The sequence below is a fragment of the Peromyscus leucopus genome, chromosome 10 (genome assembly GCF_004664715.2).
Source record: "Peromyscus leucopus breed LL Stock chromosome 10, UCI_PerLeu_2.1, whole genome shotgun sequence".
NCBI lineage: Eukaryota > Metazoa > Chordata > Mammalia > Rodentia > Cricetidae > Peromyscus > Peromyscus leucopus.
In genome coordinates, this window is record NC_051071.1 from 78245063 (window position 1) to 78261323 (window position 16261).

At 51.0% G+C, this 16261-nt stretch overlaps 1 protein-coding gene and 1 non-coding gene across 2 annotated transcripts; both read left to right on the plus strand.

Annotated features, from left to right (window-relative positions):
- Positions 1-2555: 2555 nt before the first annotated feature.
- LOC114701780 lies at positions 2556-2717 on the plus strand. The gene has a single exon (XR_003735873.1). It is a non-coding gene; the product is annotated as a U1 spliceosomal RNA (small nuclear RNA).
- Positions 2718-6135: 3418 nt separating this feature from the next.
- On the plus strand, positions 6136-11188 carry LOC114701742. Its single transcript, XM_028881900.2, is given in 5 exon segments — positions 6136-6607; positions 6610-7224; positions 7227-8846; positions 8849-9789; positions 9792-11188. Coding segments are annotated over 5 exon segments (4653 nt in total). The 5' UTR covers positions 6136-6159; the 3' UTR covers positions 10821-11188.
- Positions 11189-16261: the final 5073 nt, after the last annotated feature.

The following is a 16261-nucleotide window of genomic DNA, read 5'->3' on the forward strand; positions in this document are numbered from 1 at the left end:
CAGCTTCTGCCTCCAGGTTCCTACCCCATTGGTGTTCCTGTTCTGACCCTTCAGTGATGAACAGCAATGCTGAAGTGTAACCCTTTCCTCCCCAAGTTGCTTTGGTCATGGTGTTTCATCACAGCAATAGTGACCCTAACTAAGATATTATAATAAGCATGATAATAGCATAAGCATAATAAATCTCTGCAATGTTTATACTGTGTTTGGAATTCAAAGCAATGTAGAGATGATCTAAGTGTACAGAAAGATTTTTAAGTTATATATAAATCTTTCACCAATGGGCTTCTTACACATCCTCTAGTTGAAGTATCCTCAAGAAGTCCTGGGAACAATACCTCAAGGATACAGGTAGACAATTGTGTCCCATCCTCATAAACTGATTCTAATGATTAAGCACCATCATTAGAGCCCCTTTTATCCTTTGAGTTTGTAGGAATGAAAAAGAGCACTGTATTCAATTTAACCCATTTGCTTAAATCTGGAACCTACTATGTGATGCTGGGTGATTCATTGAAAATCTTTGAGTCTCATTCCCCAACCTGTTATCAACAAGGTCTCAATGTGATGAGCTCCCAGGGAAGACTTCTGGGGAACCTGTGAAAGTTGGACAATTTACATGATGTCCCAGGTTTCAGTTCACTCATGTGTGAAATGGAAATAGTAATGCAACCTACCTCACAGGCTTTCTTTGAGAATTTGGTCGTATCATCTATGTACAGTACTTGTAAAGTTCTTTTTTTGGTTTTTGTTTGTTGTTTGTTTGGTTTGTGTTGTTTTGTTATTTTGAGATAGGATTTCTTTGTGTAACTCTGGCTGTCCTGGAACTCTCTATAGACCAGGCTGGCTTCAAACTCAAAAATTCACCTGCCTCTGCCCCCCAGGAGTCAGGATTAAAGGCCTATACCAACACACCAGGCTTATTTGTAAAGTTCTTGATTGATCATTATCATCTCTGAAAAGAAGCAACTCCTCCCCACCCACCCACCCAAGAAAACAACCATTGTAAAGATTAACCATCCTCATGGTCTGGATTGGGTCTGCACACCTGGAGTATTAAGAGCATGGCATAACAATATAGGGGTTGTTTCCCCCCTAGGGAGAAACATTATCATTTGTGTTTGAATGTTTTTCCCTCCCATGATAGGAGGAGACTCGTCACCTTCTGAGCCCGGAGAGTTCCCTCTCCAGACTGCAACCCATTCCTGCCCCTGCTCAACAAGCTAGCCATTTCTGCTACTCTGTTCTCCATCCCTTGCTTTCCCTTGCCCTGGCAGAAGACAGAGACTCACAAACAATGCTGCTTCCTAGCCTTACTCAAGTACTAATTTGAAATGAGTTACCTGAAGCCCCAAATCTGAGGAGGGGCTCTTGGCTAAGAAAGAGAGGACAGATTCATACCGAATGACTTTGTTTTGGTTGACACTTGATCTAACGTCACTCCTTTATGAAATAATGAGGAAATAAAACATGGACTTGGAAATAGTACCAACATGAGGACCCACTGCAGAAGATGTTCTAGATTGGTGTGTAAAACATGAGGCTATTAGAGTCACCAAGAATTCCATTACTAGTGACATGAGGGATGCCAGACGCCTATCCCTGCAACAGCTGACTGAGAAATGGAAGCATACTGCCCCCAGCTCAGCTCACAAGACAGATCCACATTTCTCAGGCAGTATCCTGAGGACAGCTGTCCTTCCTTTGTACTGGAGTTGGGCCTCAGCATATCTGACGAACCAAAAACCAAAAACAGAGCAAGACTGCTGGGACCTGGAGACCATAATGAGGCAGCAGACACAGCCTCGTGGCGATAGAAGCAAACACTGGAGTCTGTGCTGACCCCATCAGTGCCCACCACCGCACTGACCTCATCCCGAAAGCCTCCACAGGTATTCTTCTCCCAAGATGTCCCCCTCTGGAGATTCATAATTGCCATGAAACACCATAATTCTTACAATTAATGGTTTATTCCAGACACTGCACTGATTGCCACTGTTCAGCTGGATTAAAGGTTGCCCGTTACCGAGAAGCTTTGCAGCAATCTCTCCAGTTAATTACCGTTTTCAAGCACTTGCCGGGAAGTCAACATCAACAGACTGTTGCTGAGTAATTGCCATTGTTTACAGCAGATTGCAAGGTGCCCTGGCTCCCTCCTCCCCGTCGCTATGATCCCTGCCATCATCATCATCATCACTGTCGTTCTCGATGCAGGCTGAATACCCACTTAGGTGCATTCCACTCCACTAAGCATGCTAACATGTCCTGCAGCACAGCTTGATAAAGAAAGCTAATCATGAAAACGGCGCATCACACTTAGGCTACTGTTCTAATTCAGCTTCCTGATGTACTAATCATCTTGGCTCCGTTTTGAAACCTAATGGCAGCGGAACACAGGCATCAGTAAACTAACCCTTTGCTGGGGGAACATCTCCTTTGGTGTCTGACTCAATAGGCTCTCCCAATATTTACTCAATAATTAAAAACATAAATGAAGTCTATAGCAAAAATAGCCCATGAGATCTGAGGCACACCAGATTAAAAAAAGAGAACCAACACTTCCCTGGCAGGGGAGATACCGTGATTATGAAGGTGGTTTTCCCAGAGTGAAGCTTATCCATTGCACTCTGGATGTGCTGACCCTTGCGATTTCCCCAAATTTGGGGAACTGGACTGCATAATTTGTGGTAGTGGGGACTGCATTTGTGCTCTCCCCTGAAAGTAAAGAATATATATATATATATATATATATATATATATATATATATATATATATATATATGAGAGAGAGAGAGAAACAGCTCATGGCTCTCCTTTTTCAAAAATTATTTATTTTATTTTCAATTATATATATATGCTTGTGTGTGGGTATGTGAGCATGCAAACAGGTGTCCATGGAGGTCAACGGCATCAGATTCCCTGGAGCTGGAGTTACAACCATCTAACATGAGTACTGAGACCTGAATTCGGGTCCTCTGCAAGAGTAGTCCATTCGCATAGCCACTGAGCTATCTCTCCAGCCCCAGCTCATGTCTCTTTTGTGATAGTTAGAGATGTAGGCTCCTCATCTACTTAACATTGTATCCAAGAGAGATTATCAACTCTTTTCTATTAAAAAAAAAAAGGAGGGAGAAGGAGAAGGAGGAAGAAGAGGAGGAGGAGGAGAAAGTTCACAGAAAATCATTGTCTTGGTTAGCCTAGAATCGCCTGGGGGCAGGGAGAGGCATCTCAATTGAGTAATTGTCTTTATGAGGCTGGTCTGTGGACATGTCTACAGAGGTGGTCTTGATTTTTAATTGATGTAGGAGGGTCCCGGCCACTGCAGGTAGAACCATTCCCTAGGCTGGTTATCGAAGACTATGTAAGAAAGCTGGCTAAGCATGATCCAGAGAGTGAACCAGCAAGCACCATTCCTCCATAGCTCCCGCTTCAAGTTCCTGCCCAGCTTTCCCTCGGTGATGGACTGTGGTCTGGAAAAGCCATCCTAACAGCACAGGTTTCCTCCCCGAAGTTGCTTTCGGTGTTAGAGTGTTCTACCAGGGCAAGCGAAAGGAAGCTAGAACCAGCAAGCACAAATACATAAAGCTACGAAAGGGGACTCACTGGCTTACGGAATAGGGGTGGGTGGTCTAGCAGAATCTTAGAAAAAGGCCTTAGAAGTGACGTTGCATTGGGAATGTGAAGGTTTAGAAAGCTTCCTGGGAGTTGCTGTGTTGGTCTACACTGCAAGGACAGAGAAACTGGAATGCAGTGTCTACAGGCAGTGACAGCAGTGACAGAGGCTTGGGACGATTGGAGCTGTCATGTGCTGACCCCAGCCCTGAGGCTGCCCTCTCAAGTTACCCTTTCCCCATCCCGCAAACACACAGAAATGTGTCTAACAATCTCCCGGACATCTCTCTGTTCAATCAAGTTGGCAGTATTAGTCAACACAGCAGCATTTCGGCTTTTTCTACTGGGAAGGACCTGATGCTCATGAAAGACCCCAGCAAACTTGCTTAGCCTAACACCATTTTGAGCTAAGCCTGAAAAGTACAGGAAAGTTCAGGGTGTCTGCGGTCGGCCACCTGGCCCCAGAAAAGGGTACTAAAGGTCAGAAAAACAACTTGGAGCCAGACAGCAGGCGTGTCGAGCTCGGGGAGAACCCACGAGCTGTCCTGAGTTTGAACCTGGCCTCATTTGAATCGTCCAATCAGAACCCACGAGCTGTCCTGAGTTTGAACCTGGTGTCCTGAGTTTGAACCTGGCCTCATTTGAATCGTCCAATCAGAACCCTGTAAACCGAGCTCCTCGTGCTCCTGCTGCCAGACCCTATAAAAACCCTCCACTCCAGCCCGTGGGCGCGCCAGTCTCTCGAACTTCTGGAGGGACTGTGTTGCCCCGGGTACCCGTGTTCCTGAATAAAGCCTCTTGCTGTTTGCATCTGACTTGTGGTCTCGGTGTGATCTCTGGGCGAGGGTCTCTCCAGAGGGAAGACTGCCTTCGGGGGTCTTTCATTTGGGGGCTCGTCCGGGATCAGAGACCCCTCCGCCTCGGGACCACCGACCCACTGTCAGGAGGTAAGCCGGCCGGCCTTGGTGTATGTCATCTCTGTCCTGTCTGAGTGTTGTCGGTTTGTCTGAATGTTAAATGTTGTCTGTTTGCGCGCCTGAATCGGTCTGGAGTCAGTGGGGCTGAAGGAGCTGACGAGCTCGGACTTCGCCACTGCAACCCTGGAAGACGTTCCACGGGTCTCTGAAGTCCCCTCTGGGGCACGGTCTGAAGTCCCCTCTGGGGCACGGTCTGAAGTCCCCTCTGGGGCACGGTCTGAAGTCCCCTCTGGGGCACGGGAAGTCCCCTCTGGGGCACGGTCTGAAGTCCCCTCTGGGGCACGGTCTGAAGTCCCCTCTGGGGCACGGGAAGTCCCCTCTGGGGCACGGTCTGAAGTCCCCTCTGGGGCACGGTTTTTCAGGGCCATCCCCGAATCAGAAGAATACGTGGTGCTGGTAGGGGACGGAGAATTTAAGCACTCTGTGTCCCCATCTGAGTTTTTGCTCTCGGTTTTACGCCGGAGCCGCGCAGCGAAATTGTTTCTTGTTTGTGTTGTCGGGTTGTTCTGTGTTCTTTGTCTAATCCTTCTCCATCCAGGAATTAATATGGGACAGTCGTTACCCCCTTGAGCCTAACTACTAACCATTGGTCGGACGTCAAGGGCCGGGGGAGAAATGAAGGTGTAGTCATCAAGAAAAATAAATGGATGACCCTCTGTAAGGCTGAATGGGTCATGATGAATGTAGGATGGCCACGGGAGGGGCATTTAATCTCTCTCTCATTTCCCAGGTTGAGGGGAAGGTGTTTGCCCCTAGCCCCCATGGGCATCCAGACCAGGTTCCCTACATCACCATTTGGAGATCCCTGGTTGAAAACCCATTCCCCTGGGTCAAGCCCTTCCTCCCACAACCCCCCCTTACTCCCCAGCCTTCGGCGCCTCCTAATCCCCTTTCTTCTCTCTACCCAGTCCTTCCCCACAGGGAGCCTTCCAAGCCCCCTGTCCTTCCCCCTGACCCTAACTCTCCTCTCCTAGACATGCTGGTGAATGAACCACCGCCCTACCAGCCGACCCCCCCAGCGTCACCCGCGGCCCCTGCGGCTGCACTCGCGGCGGCCCCCGCCGCCCCGGGGGCTGTGCTCGCGGCGGCCCCCGCCGCCCCGCCGGCTGTGCTCGCGGCGGCCCCCGCCGCCCCGCCGGCTGTGCTCGCGGCGGCCCCCGCCGCGACCCCGCCGGCTGTGCTCGCGGCGGCCCCCGCCGCGGCGCCAGCCGCGACCCCGGCGGCTGTGCTCGCGGCGGCCCCCGCCGCAGCGCCAGCCGCGACCCCGGCGGCTGTGCTCGCGGCGGCCCCCGCCGCGACCCCGCCGGCTGTGCTCGCGGCGGCCCCCGCCGCGGCGCCAGCCGCGACCCCGGCGGCTGTGCTCGCGGCGGCCCCCGCCGCGGCGCCAGCCGCAACCCCGGCGGCTGTGCTCGCGGCGGCCCCCGCCGCGACCCCGATGGTTGTGCTCGCGGCGGCCCCCGCCGCGGCGCCGGCCGCGACCCCGGCGGCTGTGCTCGCGGCGGCGGCTGTGCCCGCGGTGACCCTAGTCGCGACGCCGGCTGTGACCTCCCCGGCGGCCGCCCCCCTTGTGATGACCCCGCTCACTGGAGACTCGGAGGAAGAAAAAGAAACAGTCCAGTCCCCCATCGCAGGCCGCCTCAGGGGCCGCCGAGCCGGCCCCCCCACTGAGTCCAGAGCCTTCCCGCTTCGGGAAGGACCCAATCATCAGTTACAATATTGGCCCTTTTCTGCCTCAGACCTTTATAATTGGAAACAACATAATCCCCCTTTCTCCAGGGATCCTGTTGCCCTGACCGGCCTGATTGAGTCCATCCTAGTGACTCACAGGCCGACTTGGGACGACTGTCAGCAGCTCCTGCAGACCCTCTTAACCGTAGAGGAAAAGCAGAGAGTTTTCCTGGAGGCCCGGAAGCAGGTTCCGGGCGATGACGGGAGGCCAACCCAACTCCCAAATATCATCGAGGCAGCCTTTCCCCTGACCCGCCCAGACTGGGACTTCAATACACCTGAAGGTAGGAGCATCTACATCTCTATCGCCAGTTGCTCCTAGCGGGTCTCCGAGCGGCCGCCAGAAGGCCTACCAATTTGGCTCAGGTAAGGAATGTGATGCAGGGAAAGGAAGAATCACCCGCTGCATTTTTAGAGAGGCTGAAGGAGGCTTATAGGATGTACACTCCGTATGATCCAGAAGACCCAGGGCAAGCACCAGGTGTCATCTTATCATTTATTTACCAGTCTAGCTCAGATATCCGAGCCAAATTGCAGCGATTGGAAGGTTTACAGGCGCTAGGTTTGCCAGACTTATTGAAGGAAGCAGAGAAAGTGTACAATAAGAGAGAAACTCCTGAAGAGCGTGAGGAAAGGAGATGGCAGAAACAAGAGGAAAGGGACAAGAAACAGCATAGGGAAATGAAAAAGGTTTTGGCCGCCGTTGTGTCTAAGGGACAGCGGAGAGAGGGAGATAGGTTGGGAGAGCAAAGGAGGCCACCCCTTGATAAGGATCAATGTGCTTACTGTAAGGAGAAGGGACACTGGGCCCGAGACTGCCCCAAGAAGCTACAAGGACCCCGCCGACCCAAGCCCAAAACTGTGGACCTCCTTAGTCTAGAGGACTAGGGGAGTCGAGGCCAGGAGCCCCCCCTGAGCCTAGGATAACCCTCAAGATCGGGGGGCAGCCCGTGACCTTCCTGGTTGATACTGGTGCCGAACATTCAGTCCTAACCCATGCCGGAGTGCCTCTTAGCCGGCATTCCGCACTGGTGCAGGGGGCAACTGGAAACAAGAGGTATTACTGGACTACCGAGAGAAAGGTCCAACTGGCATCAGGGCAAGTAACTCACTCCTTCCTGCATATACCTGAATGCCCCCATCCGCTGTTGGGACGGGACTTATTAACCAAATTGAAGGCACAAATCTACTTTGATGAGGAGGGACCAAGGGTCACGGGTCCTAAAGGAGACCCCCTACAAATCCTTGCCCTCAGCTTAGAGGAAGAATACCGTTTGTTTGAGGCAGAACCCCCGGAGAAATCACCTGAAGAGCTACAGAACTGGCTGAGAGAGTTTCCTCAGGCCTGGGCAGAGACTGGGGGCTTGGGGCTGGCACGCGATCAGCCGCCGCTGATGATCTCACTAAAGGCCTCCGCGACTCCCGTTTCAATCAGACAGTACCCAATGTCACGGGAAGCTCATGAGGGGATTAAGCCCCATATTCGTAGACTCCTGGACCAAGGGGTGTTAAAGCCCTGCCAGTCACCTTGGAACACCCCTCTCTTGCCTGTTAAGAAACCGGGGACAGGAGACTACAGGCCGGTCCAGGACTTGAGAGAGGTCAATAAGCGGGTGGAGGACATACACCCCACGGTGCCTAACCCCTATAACCTTCTGAGCACCCTCCCACCGACCCACGTCTGGTACACTGTGCTAGACCTGAAGGATGCCTTCTTTTGTTTAAAACTGCACCCTCAAAGTCAATTGCTATTCGCTTTCGAATGGAGGGACCCAGAAAAAGGGCTCTCGGGACAATTAACCTGGACCAGGCTCCCGCAGGGTTTCAAAAATAGCCCAACCCTCTTTGATGAGGCCCTACATGCAGATCTGGCCGGATTCCGGGTCGAACACCCAACCCTGACTCTGCTCCAGTATGTGGATGATCTACTCCTGGCGGCCAGGAGTCGAACCGAGTGCATGGAGGGCACTCGAGCCTTACTGGCCAGACTTGGGCAGAAAGGCTATAGAGCCTCAGCCAAAAAGGCCCAAATATGCCGAGACAAGGTCACCTACCTAGGCTACACCCTGAGCGGGGGGCAAAGATGGTTAACAGAAGCAAGGAAGGAGACGATAATCTCCATCCCCCCTCCTCGGAACCCCCGCCAAGTTCGAGAGTTCCTGGGTACGGCTGGGTACTGCCGCCTTTGGATTCCTGGCTTTGCCGAACTGGCAGCCCCATTATACCCCCTCACTAAACCAGGGACCATGTTCCAATGGGAGGAGAAGCATCAGAAAGCGTTCCAACAGATTAAGAAAGCCTTGCTTGAGGCCCCGGCTCTGGGTCTGCCAGATCTGACCAAGCCCTTTGAGCTGTTTGTGGATGAGAACTCAGGCCTTGCTAAAGGGGTACTGGTGCAAAGATTGGGACCTTGGAGGAGACCTGTAGCGTATTTGTCCAAGAAATTGGACCCGGTGGCTACAGGATGGCCTCCATGCCTCCGCATGGTGGCAGCCATTGCCGTATTACTCAAAGATGCCGGAAAACTGACTCTGGACAGCCGTTGACTGTGCTGGCCTCCCATGCAGTGGAGGCCTTGGTCCGACAACCACCGGACAGATGGCTTTCTAACGCCAGAATGACTTACTATCAGGCTTTATTACTGGACTCAGACAGGGTAAATTTTGGGCCGGTAGTTTCCCTTAACCCTGCTACCTTGCTGCCACTGCCTAGCCCCTCCGAGGAGCATGACTGTCTCCAGATTCTAGCCGAAGCACATGGCACCCGCCCCGATCTGACAGATCAGCCGCTTAAGGACCCAGACGCTGTCTGGTACACAGATGGGAGCAGTTTCCTGGAAGAGGGGGAACGCAGAGCCGGGGCAGCTATAACCACCGAATCGGAAGTGGTATGGGCATCGTCGCTCCCGCCCGGGACATCGGCCCAGCGCGCAGAACTGATTGCGCTCACCCAAGCTCTCCGGATGGCAGAAGGTAAGAAGCTCACAGTTTATACTGACAGCAGATATGCCTTCGCCACTGCGCATGTCCACGGGGAAATCTACAGACGAAGAGGCCTGCTGACGTCCGCGGGTAAGGAAATCAAGAACAAAAAAGAGATCCTAGACCTCCTAAAGGCCCTGTTCCTCCCGCTCCAACTCAGTATTGTCCACTGCCCGGGGCATCAAAAGGATGACTCGGCGGCAGCCAGAGGGAATCGGCTGGCAGATCTGACTGCTCGAACAGTGGCTTCCCAGCCAGCAGGAAACAGCCAGTTAATGGCTATACACGAACCACAGCCTGAGAGAGACCCCGTGCCCTATAGCCCAGAAGACCATGAGCTAGCAAAGAAAATGGGGGCGGACTGGGAACAAGGAAGACAGGCATATATACTAGGGGACCGGATGGTCATGCCAACCACCCATACCCGATATATGCTGAGATTCCTACATGCATTGACCCATTTGAGCAAAAACAAGATGAAGACCCTATTAGACAGAGAAAACACCGGGCAGTGCTGCTGAACCAGGATCAGGTACTCCAGCAGGTAACTTCTACCTGCCCAGCCTGTGCTCAGGTCAATGCAGGGAAGGTTCATCTGAACAAGGGGGTCCGCCAAAGAGGCCATCGTCCTGGTGTTCATTGGGAAATAGACTTTACAGAAATAAAACCTGGACTCTACGGGTACCGGTACCTCCTGTTCTTCGTGGACACTTTTTCCGGATGGATTGAGGCATTTCCAACCAAGAATGAGACGGCTAACGTGGTAACAAAGAAACTGTTGGAAGAAATCTTCCCCAGGTATGGGATGCCTCAAATATTGGGGTCAGATAACGGGCCTGCCTTCGTCTCCCAGGTAAGTCAGAAGGTAGCCAAACTATTGGGGGTTGATTGGAAACTTCATTGTGCATACCGCCCCCAAAGCTCAGGACAGGTAGAACGAGCTAATAGAACGATCAAGGAGACTTTAACTAAATTAACGCTTGCAACTGGCACTAGAGATTGGGTGCTCCTACTTCCCTTGGCTCTCTACCGAGCCCGAAATACTCCTGGCCCACATGGCCTAACCCCTTTTGAGATCATGTACGGGGCCCCACCTCCTGTTGTAAGCTTTCTCCATCCTGATATTTCATCTTTTGCCACCACCCCTACTTTAGAGGCACATCTTCAAGCCCTCCAACTGGTGCAGAGGGAGATCTGGAAGCCCCTGGCCAAAGCTTATCAGGAGCAGCTAGACAAGCCGGTGGTGCCCCACCCCTTCCAGATCGGGGACTCCGTTTGGGTCCGACGACACCAGACCAAGAACCTGGAATCACGGTGGAAGGGGCCCTACACTGTCTTGCTGACCACCCCCACTGCACTTAAGGTCGACGGGATTGCTGCATGGATCCACGCCTCTCATGTGAAGGCTGCCAGAGAACCCGACCCAGCAGGATCCAGAAAGTCAACATGGACAGTGCGCCGTACACGAAACCCCCTAAAAATAAGGTTGGCCCGCAGCTCCTCTTCCTCCCCCTCCTCTTAATCTCCGCTTACCCCCAGGGGACTAGGGCGGCAGAGAGCCCGCACCTAGTCAAGAGGCTCACTTGGCAGGTCATCTCACAACCTGGGGAGACGGTCTGGCAAACGACCGCCCTTCACACCCCCTTTACATGGTGGCCTAACTTGCACCCAGATCTCTGCCAACTAGCAGCAGGGTCAGAGGACTGGGACATCCCTACCACTGACCCCATGAACCCCAGAGCACCAGACGTCTGTCAGGATGGTAAGGGAACTTGCAAATGTAGTGACGAGAGATACGGATGCAGTCACCCTGAAACCAGGGCAGCCCTGTCACAACTAACCTTCTACGTCTGCCCCCGGGATGGTAGGGACAGAAAGATGATTAGACAATGCGGGGGTTATGAGAGTTATTTCTGTAAAGCATGGGGATGTGAAACAACTGGTAATACCTATTGGAAGCCTTCATCCACTTGGGACCTAATTAGGGTAAAGAGGACTACCCAAGGAGAAAGCCACTCATGGCGTCCCCTTACCCAAGGACATTGTTGGGGAACTGTCACGTTAGGAAGAGATAACACTTACTGGCGGGGGGGGGGGGCCCTGTGTAAATTTCACCTGTAACCCCCTGAATATATCTTTTACTCAGAAGGGAAGAGAGATAACACAAGACTGGATTAAAGGTAAAACGTGGGGACTTAGGCTCTACATGATAGGACGGGACCAGGGAGTCGTATTTACGATTAAGCTTAAAATCACGGAGCCCTCCGCCTCTATAGGTCCCAACCAGGTTCTCTCTGACCAAAAGCGCCCCTCTCTACCCGCTCCGGCACCCCCGAGGGCTACCCCCCGACCCAATTCGGCCATTCGCCCAAGCACGGCTCCGAATGCTACTATAACCCCAGTCACCCTCCAGCCACCCAGGCCCGGTACGGGAGACCGGCTATTGAATCTTATAGAGGGCGCTTACTCAGCCCTCAATGTTACCAACCCAAATCGGACTCAGGAGTGCTGGTTATGCCTAGTCTCCACACCTCCCTACTATGAGGGGTGGCCGTAGTCGGAAGCTTCACCAATTCTTCTTCGCCCCCGTCAGGATGTGCCTCAACACCTCAGCATAAGCTCACAATCTCCGAGGTGTCAGGACAAGGACTATGTCTGGGGACCGTATCCTACACCCACCAACACCTGTGTAATCACTCCCGGGCACTTGTTCCAGGACCCCACTATCTCGTGGCTCCCAACGGGACTTACTGGGCCTGTAGCACTGGACTTACACCATGCATCTCCCCCTCAATACTAACCAACACGGCCGATTATTGTGTGCTCATAGAACTGTACCCCAAGATAATCTACCGTACACCTGAAGATATCTATGCCCGGTATGAAACAGGGGTCCCCCGCAGAAAAAGAGAGCCAGTCTCGCTAACCCTGGCCCTGATACTAGGTGGATTAACTATGGGAGGAGTCGCCGCCGGAATAGGCACAGGTACCACTGCCCTCATGGAAACCAACCAGTTCAGACACCTCCAGGCTGCCATGCATACTGATATCCAGGCACTGGAGGAATCCGTGAGTGCCTTGGAAAAATCACTCACCTCCCTGTCTGAGGTAGTTCTGCAGAACCGGAGGGGATTAGACCTCCTCTTCCTGCAGGAGGGGGGGTTATGTGCTGCCTTTAGAGAAGAATGTTGCTTCTATGCGGATCATACTGGGGTGGTAAGGGATAGCATGGCTAAATTAAGAAAGAGATTAGAACAAAGACAAAAACTCTTTGAAGGACAGCAGGGATGGTTTGAAGGATGGTTCGGAAGGTCCCCCTGGCTCACCACCCTCATCTCCACCCTTATGGGACCCCTTCTGATTTTATTGCTCCTTCTGACGCTCGGCCCTGCATCCTAAACAGACTTGTCCAATTTGTCAGGGAACGTGTTTCTATTGTTCAGACCTTGGTATTGACCCAACAATACCAACGACTCAACCAGGTGGAAATGGAGCCACATCCCCATTCTTCCCCATGAATGGAGGATTCCATTCCCTGAAATAAGAAAATGGGGGAATGAAAGACCCCAGCAAACTTGCTTAGCCTAACACCATTTTGAGCTAAGCCTGAAAAGTACAGGAAAGTTCAGGGTGTCTGCGGTCGGCCACCTGGCCCAGAAAAGGGTACTAAAGGTCAGAAAAACAACTTGGAGTCAGACAGCAGGCGTGTCGAGCTCGGGGAGAACCCACGAGCTGTCCTGAGTTTGAACCTGGCCTCATTTGAATCGTCCAATCAGAACCCACGAGCTGTCCTGAGTTTGAACCTGGTGTCCTGAGTTTGAACCTGGCCTCATTTGAATCGTCCAATCAGAACCCTGTAAACCGAGCTCCTCGTGCTCCTGCTGCCAGACCCTATAAAAACCCTCCACTCCAGCCCGTGGGCGCGCCAGTCTCTCGAACTTCTGGAGGGACTGTGTTGCCCCGGGTACCCGTGTTCCTGAATAAAGCCTCTTGCTGTTTGCATCTGACTTGTGGTCTCGGTGTGATCTCTGGGCGAGGGTCTCTCCAGAGGGAAGACTGCCTTCGGGGGTCTTTCACTCAGACATGTGACACACTCGTATTCAAGGTTAAGAATGACCCCTATCACTTTCTCTTCCCTCAAAGAAATAATGGAACCTGCAGAGAGGACATCAGTGTGATTGAAGGATAACCTTAAGTTTGTTCTCATTTCTTAAGACAAATCATTCCAAACTCTTGGCTCCTGAACTTACTGATAATGGATCATGTGTCAGTTCACTGACAGCCAACTGTGATGTGGCTGGTTCCCTCAGCACAGGAGCTGAGAAACTGGCTCCTAGGAACCCACCATATCTCAGTTAACTCTACAGTCCAGCACCGTCATTACTTACTTAATGTTGCACCTTAGTGTCATTATTGTAACATGAGAAGTTTGAGTAAATGCTATAGACTGAAGATCTTCCTTCAAATTGCATATGGTAGAACCCTAATTCCCAGTATGATAGTATTTAGAGATGAACCTTTTAAAGGTGATTAGATCACGAGGATGGAGCCTTTATCGTGAGAATAGTGTACTTATAAGAACAGACACAAAGGTATCTGCCCTCTCTCTCAACCCCTGGCCACTTAAGAAAGCAAAAAGACAGTTGAGTGCAGATCAGTAAAAGGCCCCCACCACATACCAGATCTACTGATCTACTGGTGCCTTTTCTCAGATTTCCCAGAACCATAAAAAAAAAAAAAATTGTGTCACTTAACCCACCCCCACCCCCACCCCCACCCCCCGAGGGGTTTTGTTACACAGCCTGAGCTGACCAAGACAAGTGCACATCTCAGTTCTCAATGTTCTACCCCAGGTCTGATTCAGAGCCCTCATTGGACTCTGAGGAGGGAGTTAAGTTTGATATCCTGTGAAAAGTTAAGCAGGACTCAGAACCTTACTAAATTCTCTATAGTCGTGAAAAACACTGACATCTCTCACATTGTGTTAGAGTACACTAGAAATTTCTGTAGAGCGTAACAGGTTCCCTATGTGGCTGGAGTCTCAGCTAACTGTTTGGATGTGTGTTTATTATTTGCAGAGCATGTCTCCTTTCAGAGACAAAACTTCTCCCATTCAGCCACGGTTCTGCTCATGAGGTTTGAGTAAGGCACACTGCTCCCCAGAACAGACTGATGACGAAAGCCTAGCTGTGCAGGCTTTGGGGGGTTTCAGCAGTTGTGTGGGTGACACAGATACAACTCTGCTTCCCACCACCATGTAGGAAAACAGGATTGACAGGGGTGCTTGGTTAAAGTCACACATGCAGAGGGCAGGAAGACTGCTACACAAATGCAAAGTGGTTTCTTTTTCCACTTCAAATATGGTGTCCTTGCTATTTCTTCGCTCATCTTCGGACCCTTGGTGTGTCTTTAAATCCTCCCTGTGAACACAGAAAGATGCTGAGGCTCACTATGGCTCTGAGGATTCAACCTCACCACCAGTCAGTGCAAGAGAGCAGCCATCTACTGCAGCCATTACAGGAATGCATACTGTGACCTATGACACAAGCATCTGACCTGTGACACAAGCATCTGACCTGTGACACACACAAGCATCTCACCTGTGACACACACAAGCATCTCACCTGTGACACATGCATCTCACTTGTGACACATGCATCTCACCTGTGGCACATGCATCTGACCTGTGACACAAGCATCTGACCTGTGACACAAGCATCTGACCTGTGACACAAGCATCTGACCTGTGACACACACAGAATGGTGCTGGGAATGCTTTCCAGAGCCTAATACATTGCATTGACTTTGGGGCAGAAATGTCACCAGAGAGGGACAGCAACATGGAAATGGTCAAATGGTCCAAAACAAAACATACAACGAATGTTCTCCCATGACTACATTAAAAACCATAAACTCAGAGGTATAAAGAAATTTAGAGCCGGGCGGTGGTGGCACACGCCTTTAATCCCAGCACTCGGGAGGCAGAGCCAGGTGGATCTCTGTGAGGTCGAGGCCAGCCTGGTCTCCAAAGCAAGTTCCAGGAAAGGCGCAAAGCTACACAGAGAAACCCTGTCTCGAAAAACCAAAAAAGAAAAGAAAAAAAAAAAAAAAGAAAGAAATTTAGTCAGTAGAAAAATCACCTCTAAATGAGGAGCCAGGGTGGTGTATCAGAACTCACCAGGACTTCAACACTATAGATAGATATCCCAAAGTTAGCTTCTCCACTTTACCTGGTTTTTATCCAAGAGCCAATCCATGACACTGAATGTGTGGTCACTCTAGTTCAATCCACCAAACGTATCTTCTGTGTACTGGGGATCAGTAACAATGGAATAAGCAAGAAATAAGCCCTATATTGAAATAAGAGGTGTCAGGAAAGGAGGTTGAGGAAGATCCCCAAGAGTCTGTCTTGGGTGTCAGAACAACTGAAACTTACCTGAGAGAATCTAAGAGGAGACACAGGCCAGGAGCAGGAATGAGAAAATGGGTTGGTTGGTTGGTTGGTTGGCTGATTGATGGTTTGACACCAGACCTATGGAAGTGCTTTTGACTATAAGAAACAACTCAGCCAGCAGAATTCTAGCAATAGACATTTAGTCAGTGTAGCATAAAATCTGGAAAAATGAGACTCAGGCCAGTGCAGTGGTTCAGTCCAGCCATATCATCAAAGAGCCAGGCTCCATCCATTCTTTATTCCCACACCCTTGACATACTGGCTTTTTATCTTTGTTCTTAATGTTTTATGTTCACAGTGTGGCTGCCACAGCACTGGGCATCATTCTACATTCAGGAAATGAGTAGACCGTGTCTTATCAGGAAAGCCATATTTTCCTCAGACGCTCTCAGCATCAAGCTTCTCATCTCATCTCACTGAAGACAGCTGCAATGTACATCATAAGGGAGTGTATTCTTATTCTCTGCAGCCAGAGGTAAAACCAAAAAATAAAAAATAAATAAACAAAA